This window comes from Lolium perenne, chromosome 3, assembly GCF_019359855.2.
Source record: "Lolium perenne isolate Kyuss_39 chromosome 3, Kyuss_2.0, whole genome shotgun sequence".
NCBI lineage: Eukaryota > Viridiplantae > Streptophyta > Magnoliopsida > Poales > Poaceae > Lolium > Lolium perenne.
The window spans coordinates 284,410,907-284,437,663 of NC_067246.2; the positions used below are offsets into that span (position 1 = coordinate 284,410,907).

Genomic DNA, 26,757 nt, shown 5'->3' on the forward strand with positions numbered 1-26,757 from the left:
CCACAAAGCCGATATCTGCAGTCACCTGGCAGATTCGGCTCGGGGGGCATATAGTCAGATGAACATGTGCAGATAAACATGTGTAAACATGTGTGCAGTGAAACACTGGGAGCCGATTAGGAAAAATCGGCCAGTAAAAAATTTTTTTTTTACAGCCGATGCAAGGGCATCGACTTTAGAACTGAGAAACGAAGCCGATGCGCAGCCATCGACTCTAGTACAGTTACACAAGACCAAGACCTACTGGCTATGTGCTCAAAGTTCACATCAACATCGACGTTCAGTGGAAGAAAGCTGATCAACGACCTGTGCATCCTCGCCGGTATTCTCGCCTTGATTAAGGCTCGGGGGGCAGCTAACTTGGTAGATGTTCTGTTTTGGGAGCCGATTGGAGTCGCATCGACTGACCCTGCATCGTGATCTTCTCTGAAAGCAGTTCAGGTGTTGCAAAAGAAAACTGCTAAAGCTACGGAGAGGAACTGGAAAAGGAGGCCGTCGGTTTTACAGATTTTTGGACCGTCCTGTTGCTGCAAGAAAAGGAAAGGGACTGGATTCTCAAAATAGCCGATGAGTAGTCATCGGCTAAGGGATTGCGAAAATTATGGTCAGATATCAAATCGCAGCCTGAATTTAAGAAGTGCTTGACTGACGGTCTAATTGACATGTGAGTCCGGCTTCACGGGCGTCCAAAGGAAAAGGAATCCGATACGTTGCTATCGGTCTTGGTATGACAGGCGGAAGGAATGAAATTGGATTAATTGAAAGATGAATTGAAAGAACAATTTTCATTAATTCAAAGGAACGGCTTTACAAGAAAGAGCCGATGGCTCTCAAAAGAAGGATCTGGTGCCTAGTGCACTGCCACTACTAGTCCTATTCTACTAGTCGTCGCTGTCCTCGTCATCACCGTCGTCGATGTCGTCGGCGCTGCTCCCAGGAAGCTCCTCGTCGCTGCTGCCCCAGCCCTTGGCCGGAGCCTCGTCTTCCTCGTCATCATCATCATCCTCGCTGTCCGCCCAGGAGCGGAAGCGCTTGGTCGGCGGATACCCGATGGAGGAGGAGGATTCATCCTCCTCCTCTTCATCCTCGTCATCATCATCGTCTTCGCTGTCCGCCCAAGCGCGGGTTCGCTTGGCCGGCAGAAGCTTAGCGGGGGAAGAGGGGCCGCCCTCCTCTTTTTCTTCTTCTTCCTCTACTTCTTCCCCCTTTCCGTCGGGGGAGGTGGGTTTCGCCCAGGGATGGAGGTCGTCTTCACTTTCGCTTATCAACTCCCCATCGATGAGGAACTTGAGGTCCTCTTCCCCATCGGTCAGAGGCACGTCGCCTTCTGGCGCGTGATCGGAGTTCCACTCCGGCTCGCTCGAAGAGAAGGATTGGAGGGAGAGGCCGGAGGAGACAGAGGAAGAGGAAGGCATCGCTACAGGGGAAGAGGGTTTTTTGGTGCCGATAGCTGGAACAGAGGAAGGGGATGAAGTGGGCTAATCGATCGGCACGGTTAAATAATAAGGAACCTAGTGGAAATTTATTGCTCAGGCAGTTTCCGAGGGGATGGGGCCAAAATTGTCAAATCATGCAGAGAAGTTGAGAAGGCAGGTCATCATGATGAGGAATACTGCGCCAGGTCTGCTTTGCCACGACATGACCCTTCGAAGGAAAAACAGAGTGGTTTTGGAATTATCATTGCCAAAACCAGGGGGCATGTGTTATCACCAGATTTAGGCCAAATCAGGAAGTGGGCCGTAAGGGAGATGGGCTTGGAAGGTTACATGTGGAAGATCTCTGAAGCGGCCTTGCACGAAGAGTTTGGGCTAGATTGCCCGTGTATCTTTAATTATGGTAGATTGTATCTTAGATTAAAAGTTAGAGTTTGTATCGTGCACGGTGGGGATTATTCCCACGTTAGAGAGTCCCCTGGACTATAAATATGTATCTAGGGTTTATGGAATAAACAACAACCAACGTTCAACCAACCAATCAATCTCGGCGCATCGCCAACTCCTTCGTCTCGAGGGTTTCTACCGGTAAGCATCATGCTGCCTAGATCGCATCTTGCGATCTAGGCAAGGCTTTATGTTGTTCATGCGTTGCTCGTACTGAAGCCTTTTTGATGGCGAGCAACGTAGTTATCATAGATGTGTTAGGGTTAGCATAGTTCTTCGTATAACATGTTATCGTAGTGCAACCCTTGCATATCTAGCCGCCCTTACACCTATCTTAGGTGTAGGGGCGGCACCCCGCTTGATCATTATTTAGTAGATCCGATCCGTTACGGTTGCTCCTTGTTCATCAAGGATTAGTTTAATATCTGCAATAGTTAGGCCTTACAAAGGGTTGGAGGATCCAGCGGCACGTAGGGTGTCGTTTGCTAGTCCTAGACAGGATGTTCCGGGGATCAACCTCGTGTTGGTTTTTAGGCCCTATCTAGGATCGGCTTACGATCACCGTGCGTGGCCGCGAGGCCCAATCGTGAGTAGGATGATCCGATTATGTGGTGAAAATCCTACATCATCGTAGATCGTATTAGCTTTATCTTGATCAAGCAGGACCACCATATATTCGTGCACCTTGTACGAATCATGGGTGGATCGGCTCCTTGAGCCGATTCACAGGATAACCTGAGAGCCGATCGAGGCTCGTATTTAATGTTTACGTGTATGCCATGCAGGAAACTAAGCGAGGCATCTTCATCACCTTCCTGACCAGGTATAGGTCAGGTGGCACGCCCTTGCATCAGCATCGGACGTGTGTACCAGAAGCTTTGCGGGCCGTCGCTCGGAGGGACCTCGGCCAGCCGCAGCCCTAGGTTGTTCCCGGCTCTACTGTGTTGCCCGTCGCTGCCCGCCGGTGGGTTTTGACCGCAACAGGCGCGCTCTGTACAGGCGGCACCTCCGGCGCCATGCACTCCGCCTGCTGGAAGTACGGTGGGATGCACGGAGGGTCGCCGCGGGCACGCTGGCGGTAGCATACTGCTGCAGCGTGGCGTCGATGTCGCAGCCGTGCCACTAGGCACGGCAGCCGACGTTGAAGCGGCCGTTCGTGCGGCCGGCCGCCCGCGCGAGCTCGATGGCGCGCTCCTCTTCGAAGCGTCGCAGCCACGCCGGGCTATTGAGCCCGTTCGACGGCAAGCTCCTCTCTGCCGGTGTCATACGCTTCCACCGCTCGTTGATTAGGGCGTGCAACTTGATACGTCTCCGACGTATCGATAATTTCTTATGTTCCATGCCACATTATTGATGTTATCTACATGTTTTATGCACACTTTATGTCATATTCGTGCATTTTCGGGAACTAACCTATTAACAAGATGCCGAAGTGCCAGTTCCTGTTTTCTGCTGTTTTTGGTTTCTGAAATCCTAGTAACGAAATATTCTCGGAATCGGACGAAATCAACGCCAAAGTTCCTATTTTCACCGGAAGCATCCAGAACACCCGGGAAGGACCAGAGGGGGGCACTGGGCCCCCAGACCATAGGCCGGCGCGGCCCAGGCCCTGGCCGCGCCGCCCTATGGTTTCGTCGCCCCTTCGACCCTCCTGCGCCGCCTCTTCGCCTATATAAAGCCCCTGGATCGAAAACCCTGAAACGTTCGACGAAAACCACAGAAACCTTCCAGAGCCGCCGCCATCGCGACGCCAAGATCTGGGGGACAGGAGTCTCTATTCCGGCACGCCGCCGGAGCGGGGAAGTGCCCCCGGAAGGCTTCTCCATCGACACCGCTGCCATCTCCACCGCCATCTTCATCACCGCTGCTGCTCCCATGAGGAGGGAGTAGTTCTCCATCGAGGCTCGGGGCTGTACCGGTAGCTATGTGGTTAATCTCTCTCCCATGTACCTCAATACAATAATCTCATGAGCTGCTTTACATGATTGAGATTCAAATGAGTTTTGTATCACTACTATCTATGTGCTACTCTAGCAAAGTTATTAAAGTAGTTCTATTCCTCCTGCACGTGTGTAAAGGTGACAGTGTGTGCACCGTGTTAGTACTTGGTTTATACTATGATCATGATCTCTTGTAGATTGCGAAGTTAACTATTGCTATGATAATATTGATGTGATCTATTCCTCCTACATATGCATGAAGGTGACAGTGTGCATGCTATGTTAGTACTTGGTTTAGTCTTTTGATCTATCTTACACTAAAGGTTACTAAAATATGAGCATTATTGTGGAGCTTGTTAACTCCGGCATTGAGGGTTCGTGTAATCCTACGCAATGTGTTCATCATCCAACAAGAGTGTAGAGTATGCATTTATCTATTCTGTTATGTGATCAATGTTGAGAGTGTCCACTAGTGAAAGTGTAATCCCTAGGCCTTGTTCCTAAATATCGCTATCGCTGCTTGTTTCTTGTTTTCTTTGCGTTACTACTCGCAATACTACCACCATCAACTACACGCCAGCAAGCTATTTTCTGGCACCGTTGCTACTGCTCATATATATTCATACCACATGTATTTCACTATCTCTTCGCCGAACTAGTGCACCTATTAGGTGTGTTGGGGACACAAGAGACTTCTTGCTTTGTGGTTGCAGGGTTGCATGAGAGGGATATCTTTGACCTCTTCCTCCCTGAGTTCGATAAACCTTGGGTGATCCACTTAAGGGAAAACTTGCTGCTGTTCTACAAACCTCTGCTCTTGGAGGCCCAACACTGTCTACAGGAAAAGGAGGGGGAAGTAGACATCAAGCTATTCTCTGGCGCCGTTGCCGGGGAGGAAAGGTAAAAGGTACTCACACTCCGGACCTCGGCTACTAAGCTATTTCCCGGCGCATTGTAAGTACTCGAAGCTATTTCCTTTAGATCCCGCAATTGCATCTTTTTGTTTCTTGTTTACACTAGTTTGGCATAATGGACAAGAATGATCTTCTTATTCTATTTCCTGATTTAAAACATGGATTGTTTGATGCGAAAATTAAAAAACCTATGGAATCTTATTTGCATGCTGGTAGTAATATTAGTATGAACGCTTTGAACACCATTGTTGATAATAATATAGAAAGTTCTAAGCTTGGGGAAGCTGGTTTTCATGATCTTTTTAGTCCCCCAAGCATTGAGGAGAAAATTTTCTTTGATGATACTTTGCCTCCTATTTATGATGATTATAATGATATTGGTCTTTTGGTGCCACCTACTATGGAGAGTAAATTTTGTTGTGATTATACTATGCCTCCAACACTTGATGAGAATAATAATGATAGCTACTTTGTTGAATTTGCTCCCACTACAACTACTAATAAAATTGATTATGCTTATGTGGAGAGTAATAATTTTATGCATGAGACTCATGATAAGAATGCTTTATGTGATAGTTATATTGTTGAATTTGTTCATGATGCCACTGGACATTATTATGAGAGAGGAAAATATGGTTGTAGAAATTTTCATGTTACTAAAACACCTCTCTATGTGCTGAAATTTTTGAAGCTACACTTGTTTTATCTTCCTATGCTCGTTACTTTGCTCTTCATGAACTTGTTTATTTACAAGATTCCTTTGCATAGGAAGCATGTTAGACTTAAATGTGTTTTGTATTTGCCTCTTGATGCTCTCTTTTGTTTCAAATACTATTTCTTGCGAGTGCATCATTAAAACTGCTGAGCCCATCTTAATGGCTATAAAGAAAGAACTTCTTGGGAGATAACCCATGTATTATTTTGCTACAGTATTTTGTTTTATATTTGTGTCTTGGAAGTTGTTTACTACTGTAGCAACCTCTCCTTATCTTAGTTTTGTGTTTGGTTGTGCCAAGTGAAGCCTCTAATCGAAGGTTGATACTAGATTTGGATTTCTGCGCAGAAACAGATTTCTATCTGTCACGAATCTGGGCTGTTTTCTCTGTAGAAAAGTCAGAAAAATATGCCAATTTACGTGCGTGTTCCTCAGATATGCACGCAACTTTCATTAGTTTTGAGTTTTCTGATCTGAGCAACGGAAGTATTTATTAAAAATTCGTCTTTACGGACTGTTCTGTTTTGACAGATTCTGCCTTTTATTTCGCATTGCTTCTTTCGCTGTGTTAGGTGGATTTCTTTGCTCCATTACCTTCCAGTAGCTTTGAGCAATGTCCAGAAGTGTTAAGAATGATTGTGTCACCTCTGAACATGTGAGTTTTTGAATATGTACTAACCCCTCTAATAAAGTTTATGAGAAGTTTGGTGTGAAGGAAGTTTTCAAGGGTCAAGAGAGGAGGATGATATACTATGATCAAGAAGAGTGAAAGCTCTAAGCTTGGGGATGCCCCGGTGGTTCACCCCTGCATATATCAAGAAGACTCAAGCGTCTAAGCTTGGGGATGCCCAAGGCATCCCCTTCTTCATCGACAAATTATCAGGTTCCTTCTCTTGAAACTATATTTTTATTCGGTCACATCTTATGTGCTTTACTTGGAGCGTCTGTATGCTTTTATTTTTGTTTGTGTTTGAATAAATTGGATTACATCATGCTCGTGTGGGAGAGAGACACGCTCCGCTGTTGCATATGAACACATGTGTTCTTAGCTTTTAGTATTCATGGCGAAGTTTCTTCTTCGTTAAATTGTTATATGGCTGGAATTGGAAAATGATACATGTAGTAATTGCTATAATGTCTTGGATAATATGATACTTGGCAATTGTTGTGCTCATGTTTAAGATCTTGCATCATATACTTTGCACCCATTAATGAAGAAATACATAGAGCATGCTAAAATTTGGTTTGCATAATTGGTCTCTCTAAGGTCTAGATAATTTCTAGTATTGAGTTTGAACAACAAGGAAGACGGTGTAGAGTCTTATAATGTTTTCAATATGTCTTTTATGTGAGTTTTGCTGCACCGGTTCATCCTTGTGTTTGTTTCAAATAAGCCTTGCTAGCCTAAACCTTGCATCGAGAGGGAATACTTCTCATGCATCCAAATCCTTGAGCCAACCACTATGCCATTTGTGTCCACCATACCTACCTACTACATGGTATTTTCCGCCATTCCAAAGTAAATTGCTTGAGTGCTACCTTTAAAATTCCATCATTCACCTTTGCAATATATAGCTCATGGGACAAATAGCTTAAAAACTATTGTGGTATTGAATATGTAATTATGCACTTTATCTCTTATTAAGTTGCTTGTTGTGCGATAACCATGTTCACTGGGGACGCCATCAACTATTCATTGTTGAATTTCATGTGAGTTGCTATGCATGTTCGTCTTGTCTGAAGTAAGAGCGATCTACCACCTTATGGTTAAGCATGCATATTGTTAGAGAAGAACATTGGGCCGCTAACTAAAGCCATGATCCATGGTGGAAGTTTCAGTTTTGGACATATATCCTCAATCTCAAATGAGAAAATTATTAATTGTTGTTACATGCTTATGCATAAAAGAGGAGTCCATTATCTGTTGTCTATGTTGTCCCGGTATGGATGTCTAAGTTGAAGAATAATCAATAGCGAGAAATCCAATGCGAGCTTTCTCCTTAGACCTTTGTACAGGCGGCATAGAGGTACCCCTTTGTGACACTTGGTTAAAACATGTGCATTGTGATGATCCGGTAGTCCAAGCTAATTAGGACAAGGTGCGGGCACTATTAGTATACTATGCATGAGGCTTGCAACTTATAAGATATAATTTACATGATACATATGCTTTATTACTACCGTTGACAAAATTATTTCATGTTTTCAAAATCAAAGCTCTAGCACAAATATAGCAATCGATGCTTTTCCTCTATGGAGGACCATTCTTTTACTTTCAATGTTGAGTCAGTTCACCTATTTCTCTCCACCTCAAGAAGCAAACACTTGTGTGAACTGTGCATTGATTCCTACATACTTGCATATTGCATTTGTTATATTACTCTATGTTGACAATATCCATGAGATATACATGTTACAAGTTGAAAGCAACCGCTGAAACTTAATCTTCTTTTGTGTTGCTTCAATACCTTTACTTTGAATTATTGCTTTATGAGTTAACTCTTATGCAAGACTTATTGATGCTTGTCTAGAAGTGCTATTCATGAAAAGTCTTTGCTTTATGATTCAGTTGTTTACTCATGTCATTACCATTGTCTTGGATTGCTGCATTCACCACATATGCTTTACAAATAGTATGATCAAGATTATGATGGCATGTCACTCCAGAAATTATCTGTGTTATCGTTTTACCTGCTCGGGACGAGCAGAACTAAGCTTGGGGATGCTGATACGTCTCCGACGTATCGATAATTTCTTATGTTCCATGCCACATTATTGATGTTATCTACATGTTTTATGCACACTTTATGTCATATTCGTGCATTTTCGGGAACTAACCTATTAACAAGATGCCGAAGTGCCAGTTCCTGTTTTCTGCTGTTTTTGGTTTCAGAAATCCTAGTAACGAAACATTCTCGGAATCGGACGAAATCAACGCCAAAGTTCCTATTTTCACCGGAAGCATCCGTAACACCCGGGAAGGACCGGAGGGGGCATCGGGCCCCTGGACCATAGGCCGGCGCGGCCCAGGCCCCGGCCGCGCCGCCCTATGGTTTCGTCGCCCCTTCGACCCTCTGCGCCGCCTCTTCGCCTATATAAAGCCCCTGGATCGAAAACCCCGAAACGTTCGACGAAAACCACGAAACCTTCCCGAGCCGCCGCCATCGCGACGCCAAGATCCGGGGACAGAGTCTCTCGTTCCGCACGCCGCCGGAGCGGGGAAGTGCCCCGGAAGGCTTCTCCATCGACACCGCTGCCATCTCCACCGCCATCTTCATCACCGCCGCTTTGCTCCCATGAGGAGGGAGTAGTTCTCCATCGAGGCTCGGGGCTGTACCGGTAGCTATGTGGTTAATCTCTCTCCCATGTACCTCAATACAATAATCTCATGAGCTGCTTTACATGATTGAGATTCAAATGAGTTTTGTATCACTACTATCTATGTGCTACTCTAGCAAAGTTATTAAAGTAGTTCTATTCCTCCTGCACGTGTGTAAAGGTGACAGTGTGTGCACCGTGTTAGTACTTGGTTTATGCTATGATCATGATCTCTTGTAGATTGCGAAGTTAACTATTGCTATGATAATATTGATGTGATCTATTCCTCCTACATATGCATGAAGGTGACAGTGTGCATGCTATGTTAGTACTTGGTTTAGTCTTTTGATCTATCTTACACTAAAGGTTACTAAAATATGAGCATTATTGTGGAGCTTGTTAACTCCGGCATTGAGGGTTCGTGTAATCCTACGCAATGTGTTCATCATCCAACAAGAGTGTAGAGTATGCATTTATCTATTCTGTTATGTGATCAATGTTGAGAGTGTCCACTAGTGAAAGTGTAATCCCTAGGCCTTGTTCCTAAATACTGCTATCGCTGCTTGTTTATCGTTTTATGCGTTACATTATCACGTGCAATACTACCACCATCAACTACACGCCAGCAAGCTATTTTCTGGCACCGTTGCTACTGCTCATATATATTCATACCACCTGTATTTCACTATCTCTTCGCCGAACTAGTGCACCTATTAGGTGTGTTGGGGACACAAGAGACTTCTTGCTTTGTGGTTGCAGGGTTGCATGAGAGGGATATCTTTGACCTCTTCCTCCCTGAGTTCGATAAACCTTGGGTGATCCACTTAAGGGAAAACTTGCTGCTGTTCTACAAACCTCTGCTCTTGGAGGCTCAACACTGTCTACAGGAAAAGGAGGGGGAAGTAGACATCACAACTCTAGTCCAGTCGGTGGCGGCGGTGGCACGGCGAAGCCGGCATTGGAGATGTGCCACCCGTGCGACAGTACTGTACTGGCGCCGGGATGTGCTGCCAGTACAGTACATCCGCCTTGTCGTACGTCTGTTGCAGTGAGCGGAGCACGCCGCCGCCGCTGCCACCGGCCTCGTCGTTGTGTGACATCGCGTCGGTGGGGTGCGTGGGAGAGGTGGGTGTTTGCACGGCCTCTGCGACAATGGCGGTGGCGTCGGCTAGGGTTGGAAGACAAGGAAGAAGAGAGGTGCGTGCCGGTGGGGTTTTAAGGGAGGCGACGGACGCGCATTGAAGGCGCGTGGAAAAGGTGGGTGGACGCCGCGTGGCTAGTCGCCGCCCTCGTCGCCGCTTCGGTTTTCTTACGGGAGGCCATTAACGCCGACGACCAACCTTCCCGCGTCTTTTCCGACGCGAACCGTCGCGTCCTCTCGCTGCCAAGACGGTCCCACCCGTGAAAACCGTTGTGCCACGAGGCGCCAGGGCGTCCGATTCGCGCCCTTGGGGTTGCCGGCGCTTCAATTGTGCTCGAAAAAGCGCCGACGCTTTTTAGGGTGTGCCGGTGCGAGCCCATTTTCGATGCCGGACCCTTTTTTTTTCCCGATGCCGGACCCTATCGGGCTGCCGGTGGAGATGTTCTAACATGCAGAAAATTGTGAGAAGAAGTGTTGGCAACCTCATTGTCTGATAAAAACTAGGTCTGGAGTATATCAAACCATACGGATACAGTTAACACAATGGAGAAAATCGGCTCTCAAAAAAATGGAGAAAATCTCACGTCCGAGAAGAACAGCCCCTTCACACTTTACCCTTTGGCTCCTGAAAAGCCCCTCCTTTCAAATGAAAAAAAATAGAAACCCCCAGTCTCCAGGTCTAGTATTATTGCAGTCTCCAGTCCCCGCTCCCTCCTCGCCTCCCGTTCCCCAACCCGAACCCAGTAGAGGACTGACGGCCGAGGGCAACAATGGCCAGCAGCAGCCGCCGCCGCCCCCGACCCTCCTCGCCGTCGCCGGTATCGGCGCATCCGCTGGAAGACGACGACCTCCTCCACGAGATCATGCTCCGCCTCCCACCGCAACCACCCTATCTCCTCCGCACCTCCATCGTCTCCAAGCGCTGGCGACTCCTCGCCACCGACCCCAAGTTTCTCCGCCGCTTCCGTATCCACCACCGGAAGCCTCCCCTCCTCGGCGTCTTCTCATGTACCATGGGCGACATTTCGTTCAGATCCACACTGGACCCGCCCATTCCTCCCGAGCGCTTCTCCCTGAGCCCATCTATCAGATCCAGTCAGATGTGCCTCGACGTCCGCCACGGGCGCGTACTCATCGACGACGGCATGCGGAGTCGGGTCATCGTGTGGGACCCCATCACTGACGACCGCCGCGTCGTGGCCTTTCCGCCGCAGTTCAGCCACACGGGGATACACAGTGGGGCAGTGCTCTGCGCCGCCGGCGACCAGGGCCACGTGCATGGTGCCTGCCACACAAGCCCTTTTAAAGTGGTCGCGATCATCAGCGACGAGCACGATGATGATCTTTCTGATGAAGATGATGATTATAAACCAGTCGTATTGGCAAGTGTTTACTCCTCCGAGACTGGCATGTGGAGCGATCTCATCTCAACAACTAAACCGGGCAGGGGCATTAACTTGTCTCTTCGCAGCACACTTGTTGGTAACACCCTTAGCTGGCTGGTAAATAGCCCTTTCATGCTTGAGTTTGATTTGGAGGCACAGAGCCTAGCTGTGACCAAGAGGCCTCCTGGTGCTCCTCGTGGTGACAATGGTCAGATCATCCAGGCAGAGGATGGTGGTATTGGATTTGCTGCTTTGTCTGGCCCCTGCTTGCAAATGTGGGACAGGAAGGTTGATTCGCATGGAGTTGCCACATGGGTGTTGCCGAAGACTCTTGAACTGCAGAATATTCTTGGATTGGACTCTAGGATTGAGGATGGCAACTCATCTATACTGCACTATGTGGAGGATGGTAAGGCAATCTTACTGCGGGTGTGGTCATCTGTCTACATGGTTCGCCTTGAATCACTGCAGTCTAAGAAACTTTTCAAAAGCAGCCTGAAGCGCATCTATCGTCCTTTCACAAGTTTCTTGACTGAAGGTAACTGCTTGCTCATCTTAACATTGCAGGACTCCTAAATCTAATTATTTTTCATAGGAATAACCAGTGTACTTCTGAACTGTTAACTATCAACTTAACATTTTTTATGAACTTCTGAACCAGTGCCTATGTTACTACCCGTGTATTATTGTTCACCTGCTCAAAATTAAATACACATCTTTTCAGCACGAGCCACACACAAGGTGGAAATTGACAACAATCAAAGTGCAAAATAGTACTTCTATTTCTATCTGTTTGTTGAGGAGTTGTCATACAAATGCTTGAATGGTGGAGGGCTTGAAATAACTATATGAGATAGAAAGTAGATGGCTGATTGCATGCCTTCGGTTGTGTAGTAGCCACTTTTTTCTCACTTTCAGTTGTGGTCTTGGAAGGTGGTCTGCGTATTTGTCAAGTTACTGAAAAGAGCATTTGCACGTGTCAGGGAATAGTAGCTTACAGGAGATCGATTACCATTTCTGTTGTTAGCCATTTTTTTCTGAAATTTCTGTTGGTAGATGGGCTCCGCTGTTTCTCTACTTGTGTCTAATACACGTAGGGTTATATCAGACTATGTATGGGTTATTGAGATATACTTGTAATATGATATGGTGTATCTATGGAACTACCCCTGTAGTTACAATTGATCATCTTTGTACAACTACTACATTACATTATATTTTCAGCGTCAGCCACATAACAAGTGAAAATTGACAACAAACAATCTATGAAGTATACTTGAACTGGAGTATCTTGTATGTCAAATGGGAACTTTATTGGCATATCTGAGTGAAGAAATATAGTTGTGTTTATCCTGTTAATAATTGTTTTTGTAAGATGGGGTTTATCAATGGTCTGATTTTATTGCTGTCTTCATCTTGTGCATGTGCATAATCCAATGGTACTGACTTTATAGCATGAGCTGCCTCAAATTTCCAGAAGACAACAAACACACTGAAGGCATGTCAAGTTGGCATCTTGATTTGCACATTGAAGCTTGAAAGTAGTTGTTTGTTTTCATATAAAAAATCGAAGAAAGTCCACTTCTCGTCCTTGAACTTTTGAGGAAGTTCACATTTCGTCCTAAAATTTATCTTTAGTTTAGAACGGGCCTTGAACTCTCGGAATAGTTCACTTTTCATCCTTTTTTGGTTTAATTGCGAAAATCGCTGACATGGAAAGAAGAAACAATCAACCAACCGAATTGTATTGAACTAGACCCAAGCTAGTTGGGATGTCGAACCCAACATCTTAATGAAAAAATTGAAAACCTTGTGTCCCCGACACTACTAGTACTAGTAAAATCATTATAGGTAGGAATGTATTCTGTGGCGGACCTACAAGTGCGTGCTCCACAAAAATATTTTTGTGGCCACAGAATCTTCTTCCTTTTTGTGGCGCATGGGGCAACATGAATTCTGTGGCGCACCCGACATGCGCCAGAGAAATAAATATATGTCGCGTGTGACTTCTGTGGCGCATGGCATATGCATCACAGAAGCTGAAAACGGTGTGCCTGCCTATGTGCCCATGTTGCATTGCCTTGAGTTTTCTGTCACCCGTGGCAGATAATTGCCTAGCTCATCGGGACAAGGACTAAAATTGAACTATTCTTACAGTATAAGGGCCATTTTGAACCAAACAGAAGTTCTAGGACCAAAAGTGAACTTCCACTAGAATTTAAGGACCAAAAGTGGACTTTTTTCTAAAAAATCGGACGGTACAGGATTAGTTTGTATTCAGGCTGCTAGTGTGTTCATAGTAGTGTCAAATGTTCTGGCTAATAATATTGAGCCACAAGTTCCTTTAGTGTGAAGCTAATACTGCTGAATTAACTAATGTAAGATGTGTTTGTGTGCAGGTGTCTTTAGCAGTTTGAAGCAGAAGCAGCCTATCTCTGGATGATGTGCAGCCTGGGATGCGACTGAAGTCTGATTATGTCTATGCCTATGGCTACATCTACTGCAGCTGGCTTGCGGAGATCATCTACTTCCTCCGATCCATAATAAGTATTGGAGATTTTGTACTAATTAGTACAAAGTTTGTACTAAGTCTTATTTTGGATCAGAGGGAGTAATATGTTAACTGTGGTGTAGTACTTCATCTATCCATCTAATAGTATGTCTGTATGTACTTTTGTCAACTGAAGTCTGAAACGTGTGGGTTATTTCGGCAGTGTTGGCCTTGATAATCGATGGTAATCGACCTCCAGTTTGACTTAGTGCTGACGCCAAATTATGGTTTGCCACTTTGTGTCAATCCCGTGCTGGTCTGGTCCTCGCCGGAGAAGGACACCAACCCTGTAGAGTCCGGGTTGCATGCGTGTACGCACTTCGGATGTGGACCGCACCAGGCTAGGATTTCCTTGTATCGCAATACTAGCTCTCTACCTGTTGTACTCCAACCCCTGTACGCAGCAATACAGATCCAAGTCATCGTGGTTCAGCAGCCATGACCAGCAGCCGGTGCTGACCGTCGTCCATGGTACCGGCAGCTCCTTTGGAAGACGACGTCCTACTTCACGAGATCTACTCCGCCTGCCCCCACACCCGTCTGACCTCCTGCGTGCCTCGCTCGTCTGCAAGCGCTGGCGGTGTCTCGCGTCCGACTCCCAATTTATCCACCGCTTCCATCTCCACCACCGGAGGCCTCCCTTCCTTGGCCTCTTCTCGCAACCTGGCTAGGACATTACCTTCACACCAACGCTGGACTCACCCTGTCGCATACCTCGCGAGCGCTTCTCCCTACGGCTCAACAATTGGCTGGGTTGGGATTTGGTCGAGTGTTTCCATGGACGCGTGCTCCTCCTCAACTGGCGGAAGCATCAAGACATGGTGTGGGACCTCATCACCAACAACTGCAGCCTCGTGGACTTTCCACCAGAGATCTACATGATGTACATGATCTACACCGTGGCAGTGCTATGCTCTGCCAACGACAAAGGTCACGTCCATGGTAGCTATCACTCGTGCCCTTTTAAAGTGGTCCTGCTGGGCACCTATGTTGGCCATGGTGATCAGCTCGTCAAGGGTGTTTATTCCCCGACACCGCCTTATGGGGTGATCTCACCTCAACAGTTCTTCCAGATAAGTATTTGTATGGATATTTTTAGTTCGAGCACACTTGTTGGTAGCACCCTTTACTGGTCGAGTGGCAGTGTCATAATTGCGTTTGACAGTGATAAACAGAGGCTAGCTGCAATCAAAAAGCCTTTTAGGGTGAAACGTGGTGACAATGTTCAGATCATCCAGGTGGAGGATGGCGGTCTTGGCTTAGCTGCTTTCCAGGGTTCTGACCACAACAAACGTTGCCTCAAAATATGGGAGACGAATCCTAATACTTATGGTGCTGCTACATGGGTGTTGAGGAATTCCGTTGTACCGCAGAAGATATTTGGGGATTATATTTGGGGGCTGCAAGGGGAAACCCTAGGCCCCCTTCTCCTCGCCTATCAGCGGCCGACAATGGAGGGCGGGCTCTCGGCTACGGCGGTGCCCAGGCGTGTGCGGTGTCTCCGGACTATGCGATATGCTTGGTGTCTCCGGCGGCAACCATGGCCAGCCTTGGATGGTCGCCGGCATGGGGGCCAGACCTGAATAAAGGCAGCGGTACTAGGGTCTCTCCTTGGGCAAAGATGAAGACCTGCCAGAGGTCTTCCCTTGATGATCTGGCTGGAGAGTTGAGTTCCAGAAGGCGCCGCCGGCGAATGTAACAATGCTTCCATTGCCTAGAGTTTGTTGGATCTGTGGTATTTGGTCGTGCGCACCCATGCTTTTATTCCAACCATTTGGTTATGGAGGGTGTTGCGCGAAGCTCTTTTCTGTGTTGACACCAAGTGGCAGCTGATCCATGGTGAAGTCAGAAGAAAAGAATATCATGAAGGCCGGATTGGAGGACTAGCTAATAATGGAGATTCAAGTCTTTGCGTTGTTAAGGGGCTTGCTTGGTGTTCCGGACTTCGCATCAGTGGTATGGGCGACAACACATGTGAAGTTCGTAGTCTTACCTTTCAGGGTGAAAACCCAAAATCTGGTCTTAACTGGTTGTGCCTGGCAATGTCCTTGTTGAAGGCCTTGTTTTGAGAGCGGAGACTATCTTCAGGGGAAAACCTAAGATCTTTGATCGAGCAACGACGGCGCTGGTGTAATGTTCCCTTCTTGGAGACGTCGCTTTTAAAGAGTCTGAATTTCAGGTGTTGTCTTGGTGGTGGATGTATTACTGTTGCTAGGGCTGGGATACTATAGCGGGACTTTTATTTCTTAGTTTTCTTTTTCTCTTTTTTGGCTCTGTGCATCCGTAATGTTATTAGGCATTGCGTTCTTGCAGAGGCTAAATGTAATTGGTATCTTTTGATATTAATATATTCCCTTTATCAAAAAAATATGGCAAAGCCACATGTATTGTAATGTGTTGGCGATTTTTTTAAATAATACACTTTTTTTTGTTTATTTTAGAAATAATACTCATTTTTAGGTTTTTCCACGAATAATACACCGTCGGGTTCGTTGAACCCGATTTTTAAATATCGGGGTAGCAGAACCCGAGTACTTAAAATCGGGGCAGGCAACCCGACTTATTTTTTTCGCGAGAGGCGAAAAAGGAGAAAGAAAAGGAAAAGAAAGAATTGGGTTTTAGAAACCCGATATTAGTGAATCGGGTTAGGCGACCCCGAGATTCCTGCATATTTCGGGTTACTCTACCCCGATTTTGAAATTTCGGGTTCCTCTACCCTAATTCTGAAATTTCGGGTTCCTCTACCCCAATTCCTTCTTTTTTTCTTTTTTCAACGCGTGGAAACATGATTTAGTCGGGTTCCTCTACCCCGATTTTGAAATTTCGGGTTCATCTACCCCGAGTTTTAAATTTCGGGTTTCCTGAACCCGACAGTGTATTATTCCTGGAATATCTCCAAACCGAGTATTATTTCTGAAATAAACAAAAAAATGTGTATTATTTAAAAAAAATCGCAATATGTTGAGGGTGTTCATGCAATATTTGTACGGTTGCAATCACTTTGTCTTCGTGATTCAACTTGAGTCGATTTTTTTTAGATTCAAGGCTCCACGAGCCCGACTTTAAATTAATAAAGCCCACAACGGCCAGAGTTTACAAAATGCTGAAAAACAGCTTACAGGCGACGAAAAACAAGCACTAAAAAGAAAAAACATTGAAGCGAAGCTTGATCATCGACGTTGTTGTCCCGCGCTGTGATCTGACTGAAGAGGAAGTGAGGTATTGGAAGCACGCCATGGAGGACTTGAACCAGCGTCGAACACCATAGGAGAAACACAATGCCAGACGCTCCACCTCCGAAGAAAACACCCTGTTTTCTCGCCTCGGATCGGGGGCGCCGCACCCGTCAAGAGGGGGATCTGCTCACCCTGAGCACGTCTGGACAAAGATATGGGATTGGGAAGACGCTGAACCCCGCCGCACCGCGACATTGCCGGAGACCGCCACCGCCGCCACAGCACCCATCACCACGCCGCGACCCAAACTGCCAGAAAAGAATACACCGAAGCTGCGGGAAAAGAAGTTGGTACCCAGCTCAACCACCGGAGCACTGCGGCTACCGGAGAGGGGACCCTTCCCCTCTCACTCACCAAGGCAGAGATCACCAGGGAGAGCAGAACGCCACGCCAGCACTAGCCCTGCAACACAAAAGACGCCCGCTCCCAGCAGCCAAACCACCGTCAACGACACGACCGCTGACCTAGCCATCCCAAGGCAGCGCCTTCAGGAAGGGGACGACGCCGGAGCGCCGCCGCCGCCCAAGCCGAGGCTTTTGGGTTTTCACCCGAGATAGGCTAGACAGGGAGGGGATAGAGTACCTCGAAATCGCCTTGAAGAAGGAGATCGGCGCCAACAGCGTCGACGACTTCGTGGCCGCCCCATCGGCCAAGAGTTTCCCCCGGTCCAGCGCTCCACCTCCAACTGCAGCAACCCACCAGAACAAGTCCAGGGTTGGGCAGGGTCGAGCTCGACGCGCAGAAAGGCAACAACTCCAGATCCGGTGCGAGAGACCACCGGGGCGATCTCCCCACCGCGTCTCTTCCACCGGCGCCTCGCCACCCGCGTAGCCAAGGAGCACGGCAACCAGCATCAGCAGACGGAGCCCGCCGGCAGGCCCACGCCGCCCTCACCCACGACGAGGCCGCCGCCTCGAAACCCAGGGCCCCGCCGAGGCCACCGCCGTAGAGCGCCTCCCGAGCCTTCGGACAGGCCAGAGACCTGCCGAAGGAGCAGAGGGCGCCCCGGAACGGCAACATCGACCGAAGCAGACCCCGCGCGAGATCCTCCAGCTAGCGAACGCGCGGGGAGGCGGGCGCCCAGATCCCCGCCGCCCCCTTCACCGGCGTCGCGGGCTTAGCCCGGCGGCGCCTTGGGGGGCGACGAGGAGAGCCTGAAGGGGGGAGGGGCGGCGGCGGTGGGCTAGGGTTTCGCCCTCTCAGTCGCCTGGAGGGGCGACCCGAGAGAGCAAAACGGGTTTTCCCGTTCCCCCTTCAACTTGAGTCGATGCAGTCTAAGGAACTTTTTAGAAGCAAAAATGACTATATGGGCACTTATCAGTGATGTTTTGGTACATGGGAGCGTATGCTCCCTTTATTTTGAAATGCATGTTAGACACATTTTAAAATGTTAAAAAAATTGAAACAAAAATTTCGCACGTACATCTTCATGTGCTACGCGCTCACAAAATCGTTTCATAAAAAAACGACATGTCATGTGGCGTGTGTAAAAAAGACAAAATTCGGTGCTGAAACAAAGACTTGTCACAAGATAAATTTTCTCTTTTTCGTTTAGACTATTAAAAAATATCATTTTTTCGTGAAACTTGACAAACACACATATATTATGAAGATGTACATGTAAAATTTTTTGTCAAAATTTTTTAACACTTGAAAATATATTTTTATGGTAGAGGGATCATACGCACCCGGAAGCCGAATTGAGTTTCTGCACTTATCATCCATTCACAAGTTTCTATACAAAGGTAACCGCTCGTCCGCTCGTACTTTTGACGCATGTCTAGCAAATCCATTATTTTCTATACATAATTGCTTACTTCAAAAGTGTCACTATCAATTTCAATTTCCCCACAAACTTATAACTTGTAGCCATATTGTTTTCAATGTACTCTAATTAACTTGAACGGCCCTTTAAGGAACTACCATGGTAGTTTACTATGGTTCTCTGTATACAGTACATAGTTTTTTTTTTTTTTAGCATGAGCCACGGCACACGTAGAAATCGACAACTAACTGGAATACACTTGAAGCTGAGTATTTTACGTGTCAAATGGAAACTTCATTGGCACATTTGGGGAAACAAATGTAGTATATTTATTCAGTATATACTTGTTTCACTATCACGGTACACTACCTAAAACATTGCTTCCCCGTTTGATCCCGTAAAAAAAAAAAATCTTTCCATATTTGACACTTAGTTAAAGTTTCCTCCGGAGGAAATTTTTACATCGCCCTCCACCCCGTTACACTCTGCTGTCAGTTTTTCTTTTTGTGGACAAAAATACCCCTAAGTAATTGCCCAACGCTGTGGAAAAAAAACCTTTAGAGCTCGTTTGGAAGCCAGACTTTCATTTCGCTTGTAGCATTTTGAAATGAATATATGTATTCATTTCATTTACATTGTAATTTCAGAAATGGACACTTGCTTGGTTGCCACAGAAATTGCAAATGACAGCAGAATTTAATATTGAATTTGGAAATGGCTTTCATAGAAAAAGGCAAATGACAAGTCTCAACTCTCGGAATTGTGTTTACCCATGACGTTATTTTGTTGGATTTACTAAATAAAATGACGACCCAATTCTGTAGCAACTAAACAGCCCAGCTATGCAATTGCAAAATGAATTTGGATACCAAACGACTTTCTTACTATCGTCCCTGTCCCCGACTCGAGCCGCCGCCGGCGGCGCATAGAATAGAAGCAGCGGCGAGACGCGATAGCTATGGGAGACTAGGGGGTGGCTGTGGAGGGTGTCCAGGTTGGGGTATGGAACCCAGCGCGGCGGCGGAGGACTGGCAAGGCGCGGCGGCGCTGTCGTGGTGGTCGGCGACGAGGGGTTCGGCTGATGCACCCTCGAGCCTGCGCTCCAGCACTGCCTCTTCCGGCAGCGTCGTCGTGGAGCTGCGTCGACATCACCATTTCCTCGAGCGCGAGTGACTGCAACGAGCGTCGCCTGCTCCTCCAATTATGTTCACGTTCCAGATAAGTTTGTACTATTATTAGTTATTCGTGATTTGCTTCTGTGGTTTCCTTTTCGATCTGAATTTATACAATTAATTACGTCCATGTTCCAAAAAAAAAATTTAATGAATGCTGAACGAATCTTCCGCTTTGCTCCTATGCGAAATTACTTTTGCTTTTATCTGTTGGATCTTGCATGTATCAAGTTTCTTCAAAGAATATCGCAAGGATCTTTGTATGAATGAATATTTCTGTGTTGGATCTTCACTTCTATGATCTGGGACGGTAAGGGAATGAATGAAAATGAAAAGAATATTTGATACCTTCGTAAATACTCAGCTAATTATGCATTCCCATAAAAAAAATACTACAAGAGAAAATACCCGCAATGTTGTGAAGGAGAAACTACGTGATGTATCTGAAACTATATGTGGTGAATGTGAACATGGATGACATGTGTGAACCTGGATGCTTATGACACTTGTAGATGTTGTTGTGCGGTCTATTCTCCATATACGTATGAACTGTGTGCAGGAATATGGTGTGGGGAGATTTTGCCCAACTTTTGAGCCTTTTAAACTAAAATCTGAGGAGGAATTTTTTTCAGTTAACATATGTAAGTCGGTTCTGTGACCAAATGTACGGGTCTTATTTGGTCGTTTAGCCGTGAACAAATATGTCACATTATTCTTGCTTGTTTTCACAACAACAAAAAAATGGTCACATAGCGCACCAGGGGTAAATGCGTCTTTTCATGTCGCTGTCCGGCAGTGCTCGAAAAATGAACTAGAGTGTCATATTAGGTAACATATTCTGGCCAGATGTCAAATAGTGAAGAAAAAATTTCCAATGTCAAATAGGGAAGCAGATTTTTAGGTAGTGTCAAATAAGGAATTATCTGAAAACCCCAAATCATCTCTCCATTCCCCATTCCCAGATCCAATACTGACCGAGGGGTGAGGGCGACATGAGCCACCGCCGCCGTCGACGACTCTCGTTGTCATCGCCGGAATTGGCGAATCCACTGGATGATGATGACCTCCTCCACGAGATCATGTTGCGCCTCCCGCCGCAGCCGCCCTACCTCTTGCGTGCATCCATCGTCTCCAAGCGCTGGCGCCGTCTCGCCACCGACCGCAAGTTCCTCCACCGCTTCCGCATCCACCACTGGAAGTCTCCCATCCTCGGTGATTTCTCGTATCAACGCGGAAAATTCTTGTTCAGATCCTACCTCGATCCACCCTACCGCATCCCTCCCGAGCGCTTCTCCCTACGACCCAGCGGCAGCAAGCAATGGACTTGCCTCGACTGCCGCCATGGATTCCTACTCTTTGATGACATGATATCGAGTCAGGTAATTGTGTGGGACCCCATCACAGATGACCTCCACATCATTCCCTATCCGCTGCGGTTCCACGAATCTAGGATTGTGCTAATCCAGAGTGGGGCGGTACTTTGTGCTGCTGCCGACCAGGGCCATGTTCATGGCGCCTGCCACTCGAGCCCTTTCAAAGTGGTCGTGCTGAGCAGCTACCCGCACAAAGGTGAAGCCGCCAATGAAATTATCACCTTCGCAAGCGTTTACTCTTCAGACACTGTTGGCATATGGAGTGATCTCGTATCAACAACACTTCCGTGGAGCGCTATAATGTTTCCAATTCGCAGCACACTTGTCGGTAACACCCTTCACTGGCTGCTTGCGATGAATACCACTGGCATACTTGAGTTTGATTTGGATACACAGAGGCTCGCTGTGACCAAGAGGCCTCTTGGTGCTCCTCCTTGCGATGACAGTGTTGAGATCATCCAGTCAGAGGATGGCGGTGTTGGCTTCGCTGCATTGTCTGGCCCTCGCTACCGCCCATGTTTGCAAATATGGGACAGGAAGGTCGATCCTCATGGAGTTATCACATGGGTGTTGCGGAAGACTCTTGAACTGCAGAAGATTCTTGGATTGGAGTCTAGGATTGAGAATAACAAATTATCTATGCTGCACTATTCGGATGATGTTCATGCCATCTTTTTGCGGGTGCAGTCATCTGTCTACATGGTTCAGCTTGAATCTATGCAGTCTAAGGAACTTGTCAAAAGAATCCGTAGTTCCATCTATCTGCCTTTCACAAGTTTCTGGACCGAAGGTAACTGCTTGCTCATCTTAACATTGCACGACTCCTAATCCAATTGTTTTTCATAGGAATAACTCTTGTACTTCTGAAGTGTTAACTACAAACTTAACATTTTTTTATTAACTTATAGCCTTTTTTTTCGAGAAAACGCAAGACTTTTGCGTTTCATTTCATTGAAAAGATAGATAGTTTTACAGTCCTCCTAGGAGGCGGGGTACAGATACGATAATGTGTCTCAGTGCACATCCCAGGTCGTCGGTAGCACTACCCTAATGCCTTTCACACCGGCCCTAGCCCAAAGAGTAGCCTCTTCGAAGATCTCGTTCACCAGGTCATGCACCGAGGCCTGGGCTCTGTCAAAAACACACGAATTGCGATGTTTCCAGATCAGCTATGGCGTGAGCAGGGTGAAGGAGTCCAGTCCTTTGCGCATGGGCGTCAGGGTCAGCTGCCTGGCCTTGCGCCACCACTCATCAAGGGAGGTGGCGTCGTCGTCGGGCGGCTGGCAAGTCATGCGTAGACGAGCCAACACCTCATGCCAGAACTATCGTGAGAAAGGATAGGCGAGGATGAGATGATGCATGGTCTCTGGCATCTGGTCGCAAAGGAGGCAGCGGGGATGGTGCTGTAGGCCTCGTCTGGCTAGGCGCTGGGCGGTCCAGCAGCGGTCCATGCCGACGAGCCAACTGAAGAATTTGACCCTCGGCGGCGCCCACGTCTTCCAGGTAAACTTCCAGGAACTGGAAGTGGTGGAGCCCTGGAACTGCGCCTGGTAGCAGGACTTGGCGGTGTAAGTGCCGCTGTCCGTCCACTTCCAGATCAGCCTATCGGCCTCCAGGCCTAGCGTCGTGCGCGATACGGCCGCCCAAAGCGCCAGGTATTGGCCAATCTCGTGCACGCCGAGAAGGCCGTGGATGTCCTGAGCCCACCCAGGCATTTCCATGCAGCCCTTGGGCGACGGTCCTGACCTTGCGCTGGCGCTTGGGGATGCAATCGTAGAGCCTGGGCACTATCTCCCGAACAGCGCGGCCGTCGATCCACCGGTCTTCCCAAAACAGAGCGTTCTGGCCGTTCCCAACCGCCATGGTGGTGGAGGCAAAGAACAGCGCTCGCTCCTCGGCCGTGAACTGTAGGTCCAGGTCGCTCCACGCCCGCCGATCGTCCGTGCGGGAGAGCCAGGGCCAGCGTAGTCGCAGCGCGAGGCCCGTCCGCTCCATGTCTGGCACGCCCAGGCCGCCGTACGAGATGGGCCTGCACACGCGCGCGCTTCCAGTTGACATGGCAGTTGCCGCCCTTGGCCTCCCTCTTTCCCTCCCACGGGAATCCCCTCTTGATCTTGTCGATGAGCTTTAGGGTTTTCTTGGGAAGTCCAAGCACAAGTTGCTGGTGGATGGGGATGGCGCTGATCACCGCTTTGACCAGGGTCGCTCGTCTTTTATGTTTTTATGTTATCATTGAACTGTGGGTGCCTATGTTACTACCATGGTAATGTATTATTGTTCCTCTGCACACACACTTCATTTTTTGAAGGGGAAAAGGGATTAAATTAATTTATGACAGGATTACAATCATCAGCTAAGGCTTTGGCGATTTCTGGAGTTTTCTTCTGGATTTTTTTTTTATGTTTTTATGACTGCAGTTTTCTTATGAACCCTACGAACTCTAGCTAGTTCATGGCTTACCATGTTAGCATCCCTACTGATCTTAGCTAGTCTAGTAACCTTTTCCCTAAACAACTCACAAATTACACTGATGCGGAAGCTGAACGCATAAATAGATGTATTTGGTGTGCTATCTTTTATTAGCTCAGTTGCCTCCGCGCAATCAGTTTCGATTTTGAAGTCTGATGGTGACCAATGCAGAGCAAGTTGCATTCCTTCCTTGATCGTCATCATTTCAGCTTCTGTCGCGTTTCGACACTGCTTCAGTTCTCGACAAGTTGCGTAGATAACCTGTCCTTCATGGTCACGTAGTACCATCCCTGTACCCCGCGGGGAGAGAAAGCGCAATCAACAATCAGTTTTGCAGTGCCCTCTCATGGAAGCATCCATTTCTTTGTGATTTTCTGTCATCCATCCTCCTGATCACACTGCCTGCTGAATCCTTCATTCACGGAGATGATCATTTTCCCTTTTACCACATCGAAGTCTGGTCTTTGCTTGATCATCAGCACGGAGTTAAGGTAACTGACAAGGAACTGTCGAGATCCCTCCACAGGTGGGCATGGTTTATTATGGGTGAGTTCATTGTCCCATACTCTCCAGATTGTCATCAGTGTCATGGCCTGCTGGGTTTCAGACAAGGAGCGCAGTAAGTGAAGCAACCAATCGTCTCACGTATGGACTATCAGGCTATCTGACGGGAGTTCCCAGACCTCTATTAGCGCACGTGCATGCAGACACCGGCCAAAGACATGGAACGTGTCACTCCCACATATTTGGCAAATTGCTGCTGTAGCCATACCTCTCCTGCTCATGTTCACCTGAGTTGCAATAGGATTGCGGCACACCTTCCAAGCTAGAACCTTCATCTTTGGTGGGATAGGACATTGCCATATAATTTTCCAGCTTGGTCTAGCCCCACTTGGTCGCGCACTAGTTGCCCCTCGATCTTAAGTACACCTCTTTTTAGCACAAACCACATACGGGGTGAAAAATTGCCAACAAATACAACATTTAGGGGAGTGAAATACAGTTCTATTCGGTAATTGTCTCTGTGAAAAAATTATCACTGCTGATCTTGCTATTAAAAGTAAATCTATAACAGCTATCATACCTTAAAAAATATGTAGTGCTATTCTATTTCTATATTTTATTGAGGAGTTTTCCTAGAAGCGTTTGGATGGGAGAGGTTTGAAATAGTTGTAGACAGAAAGTAGATAGCCGATTGCGTGCCTTCGATTGTGTAGTAGCCAAAAAAAAATCTCATTTTCAGTTAGTGCAGTGTGGTTACTATTTTTGTTTTCAGATGCTATGATTATTGTGGTCTTAGAAGGTGGTGTGCATATTCGCCGGTTGCTGAAAGGAGCATTAGTCGGCGTCAGGAGATGGAATAACATTTCTGTTGTTAGCCATCTATGTGTGTCCAACTGTAGGGTGTGGGGTTATATCGGACTATTTATAAGATAAACCAGTAATGTAGATGTCACATCCTAGAACTAGGATTTATGTATCAATGTACACCAACTTTATTATTTTTCGTATGAACATGAATTTTGTGGTTGCTGATGCCTTGTATATAAAATCATTATGCCTATAAACACTAGGATTTTACGTATCAATGTACACCAGCAATATTATTTTTCGTATGAAACATGAGTTTTGTGGTTGCTGATGCCTATGGATATAAAATCATAATGCCTATAGATACAAGAAAAGTCCACTGCTGTCCTCTTCTTGTACATGTGCATACTCCAATGGTACTGATTTTATAGCATGAGCAAACACACTGAAGGTGTGTCAAATTGCCAACTTGATTTGCACACTGAAGCTTAAAACTAGTTTCATGTTTTCATCTAAGTAATCTGACGGTGCATGACTATTTTGTTTTTCAGGCAAGCAGGTTGCTAGTGCGTTCCCCCGATAAAAAGAAAAGGAAAAGGTTGGTAATGTGTTCATACTGATCTTCCTGTTTTATCACTTTCTTATACTATTTTTTACCTGGCAGTGCTCACATGTTCTGGCTAAATTTATTGAGCCACATGTTCCTTTAGTGTGAAGTTAATACTGCTGAGTTAAGTAATGTAAGATGGGTTTGTGCATAGGTGTCTTTAGCAGTCTGAAGAAGCAGCAGCTTATCACTAGATGATGTGCAGCCTGGGATGCGACTAAAGTCTGATTATGTCCATGTCTATGTCTACATGTACTGCAGCTGTCTTGCCGTAATCTTCAAATATGTTAAACTGTGGAGTAGTACTTCATAATGGAGCATTATGTACTTGTCAACTAAAGTCTGTCAAATGGAGCATTATGTACTTGTCAACGTAAGTCTAAAATATTTGTGTTAATTAGGCTGTGTTGGCCTTGACAATCGATTGTAATCCATCACCGGTTTGACTTGGTGCTGACGCCAAATTATGGGTGCCAATTGCCTGGTGTTGAGTTGAGTACATCTGATATGTTTTACTTGGTAATGCTGTGCTGGCCCTCGTTATGGGTGTTGTTAGCTAGCGGGTGACCGTGGCAACGGGTGTATTTCTGACAGACCCGATTTGTTCGTGTAGCTGTCGGAACGGAGGGGAACAAGAAGACTTGTCTCAGACTGCAAAGGGGGTCACCTCTCGTTGCATACAGGGCACAAGAATGCCTCGGTTTTCCATTTACAGTGTCACGGTTGAAGCTTTCCTCGTGTCATTCCTGATGCAGCAAGCTGGAGGCCAGTCTTCCTTTTTTTAGTCCGAAGGAGGCAAAAGCTTTGTCTGCTATATTGACATAGCATGCTCGTAATCCCTGTCGAAATTCCATCTGGATCTCCTGATTCGTCTTAGTTCGTCAGCTTGAAAAGGACACGCAGTGCCCTCACCGTATCAGCAGCAGCCTGATCAGTGAACATTTTTGCAAACTCGTCGAGTGCTTGATCAGTGTGGACCT

General features: G+C 46.7%; 3 protein-coding genes across 4 annotated transcripts; all 3 read left to right on the forward strand.

Moving 5' to 3' along the window:
- Positions 1–10,569: 10,569 nt before the first annotated feature.
- Positions 10,570–14,052, forward strand: LOC127344265 (uncharacterized). 2 transcript variants are annotated; one of them, XM_051370497.2, is made up of 2 exons: positions 10,570–11,831; positions 12,018–12,456. In XM_051370497.2, exons 1-2 carry the CDS (start codon positions 10,679–10,681, stop codon positions 12,065–12,067), a joined length of 1,203 nt encoding a protein of 400 aa, XP_051226457.1. In that variant the 5' UTR covers positions 10,570–10,678; the 3' UTR covers positions 12,068–12,456. The 2 variants fall into 2 exon arrangements, with proteins under 2 accessions (XP_051226457.1, XP_051226458.1); XM_051370498.2 differs by lacking the exon at positions 12,018–12,456 and adding an exon at positions 13,693–14,052 and having other exon boundaries at positions 10,573–11,831.
- Positions 14,053–14,662: 610 nt separating this feature from the next.
- LOC127339979 (uncharacterized) lies at positions 14,663–15,427 on the forward strand. The gene has a single exon (XM_051365765.1). The coding sequence runs from the start codon at positions 14,663–14,665 to the stop codon at positions 15,425–15,427; it is 765 nt and encodes a 254-aa protein (XP_051221725.1).
- Positions 15,428–19,717: 4,290 nt separating this feature from the next.
- LOC127344264 (uncharacterized) lies at positions 19,718–26,149 on the forward strand. Its single transcript, XM_071828517.1, has 2 exons — positions 19,718–25,768; positions 25,932–26,149. The coding sequence occupies exon 1, from the start codon at positions 21,010–21,012 to the stop codon at positions 22,216–22,218; it is 1,209 nt and encodes a 402-aa protein (XP_071684618.1). The 5' UTR covers positions 19,718–21,009; the 3' UTR covers positions 22,219–25,768; positions 25,932–26,149.
- Positions 26,150–26,757: the final 608 nt, after the last annotated feature.

Excerpts from the sequence above, each read along its gene's own strand:
- LOC127339979 (XM_051365765.1), top strand. The coding sequence starts at position 14,663 with ATGGTGTGGGACCTCATCACCAACAACTGCAGCCTCGTGGACTTTCCA.
- LOC127344265 (XM_051370497.2), top strand. The coding sequence starts at position 10,679 with ATGGCCAGCAGCAGCCGCCGCCGCCCCCGACCCTCCTCGCCGTCGCCG. Across the intron at positions 11,832-12,017 it reads CACAAGTTTCTTGACTGAAG|CACGAGCCACACACAAGGTG; the intron begins GTAACTGCTTGC and ends ACATCTTTTCAG.
- LOC127344264 (XM_071828517.1), top strand. The coding sequence starts at position 21,010 with ATGAGCCACCGCCGCCGTCGACGACTCTCGTTGTCATCGCCGGAATTG.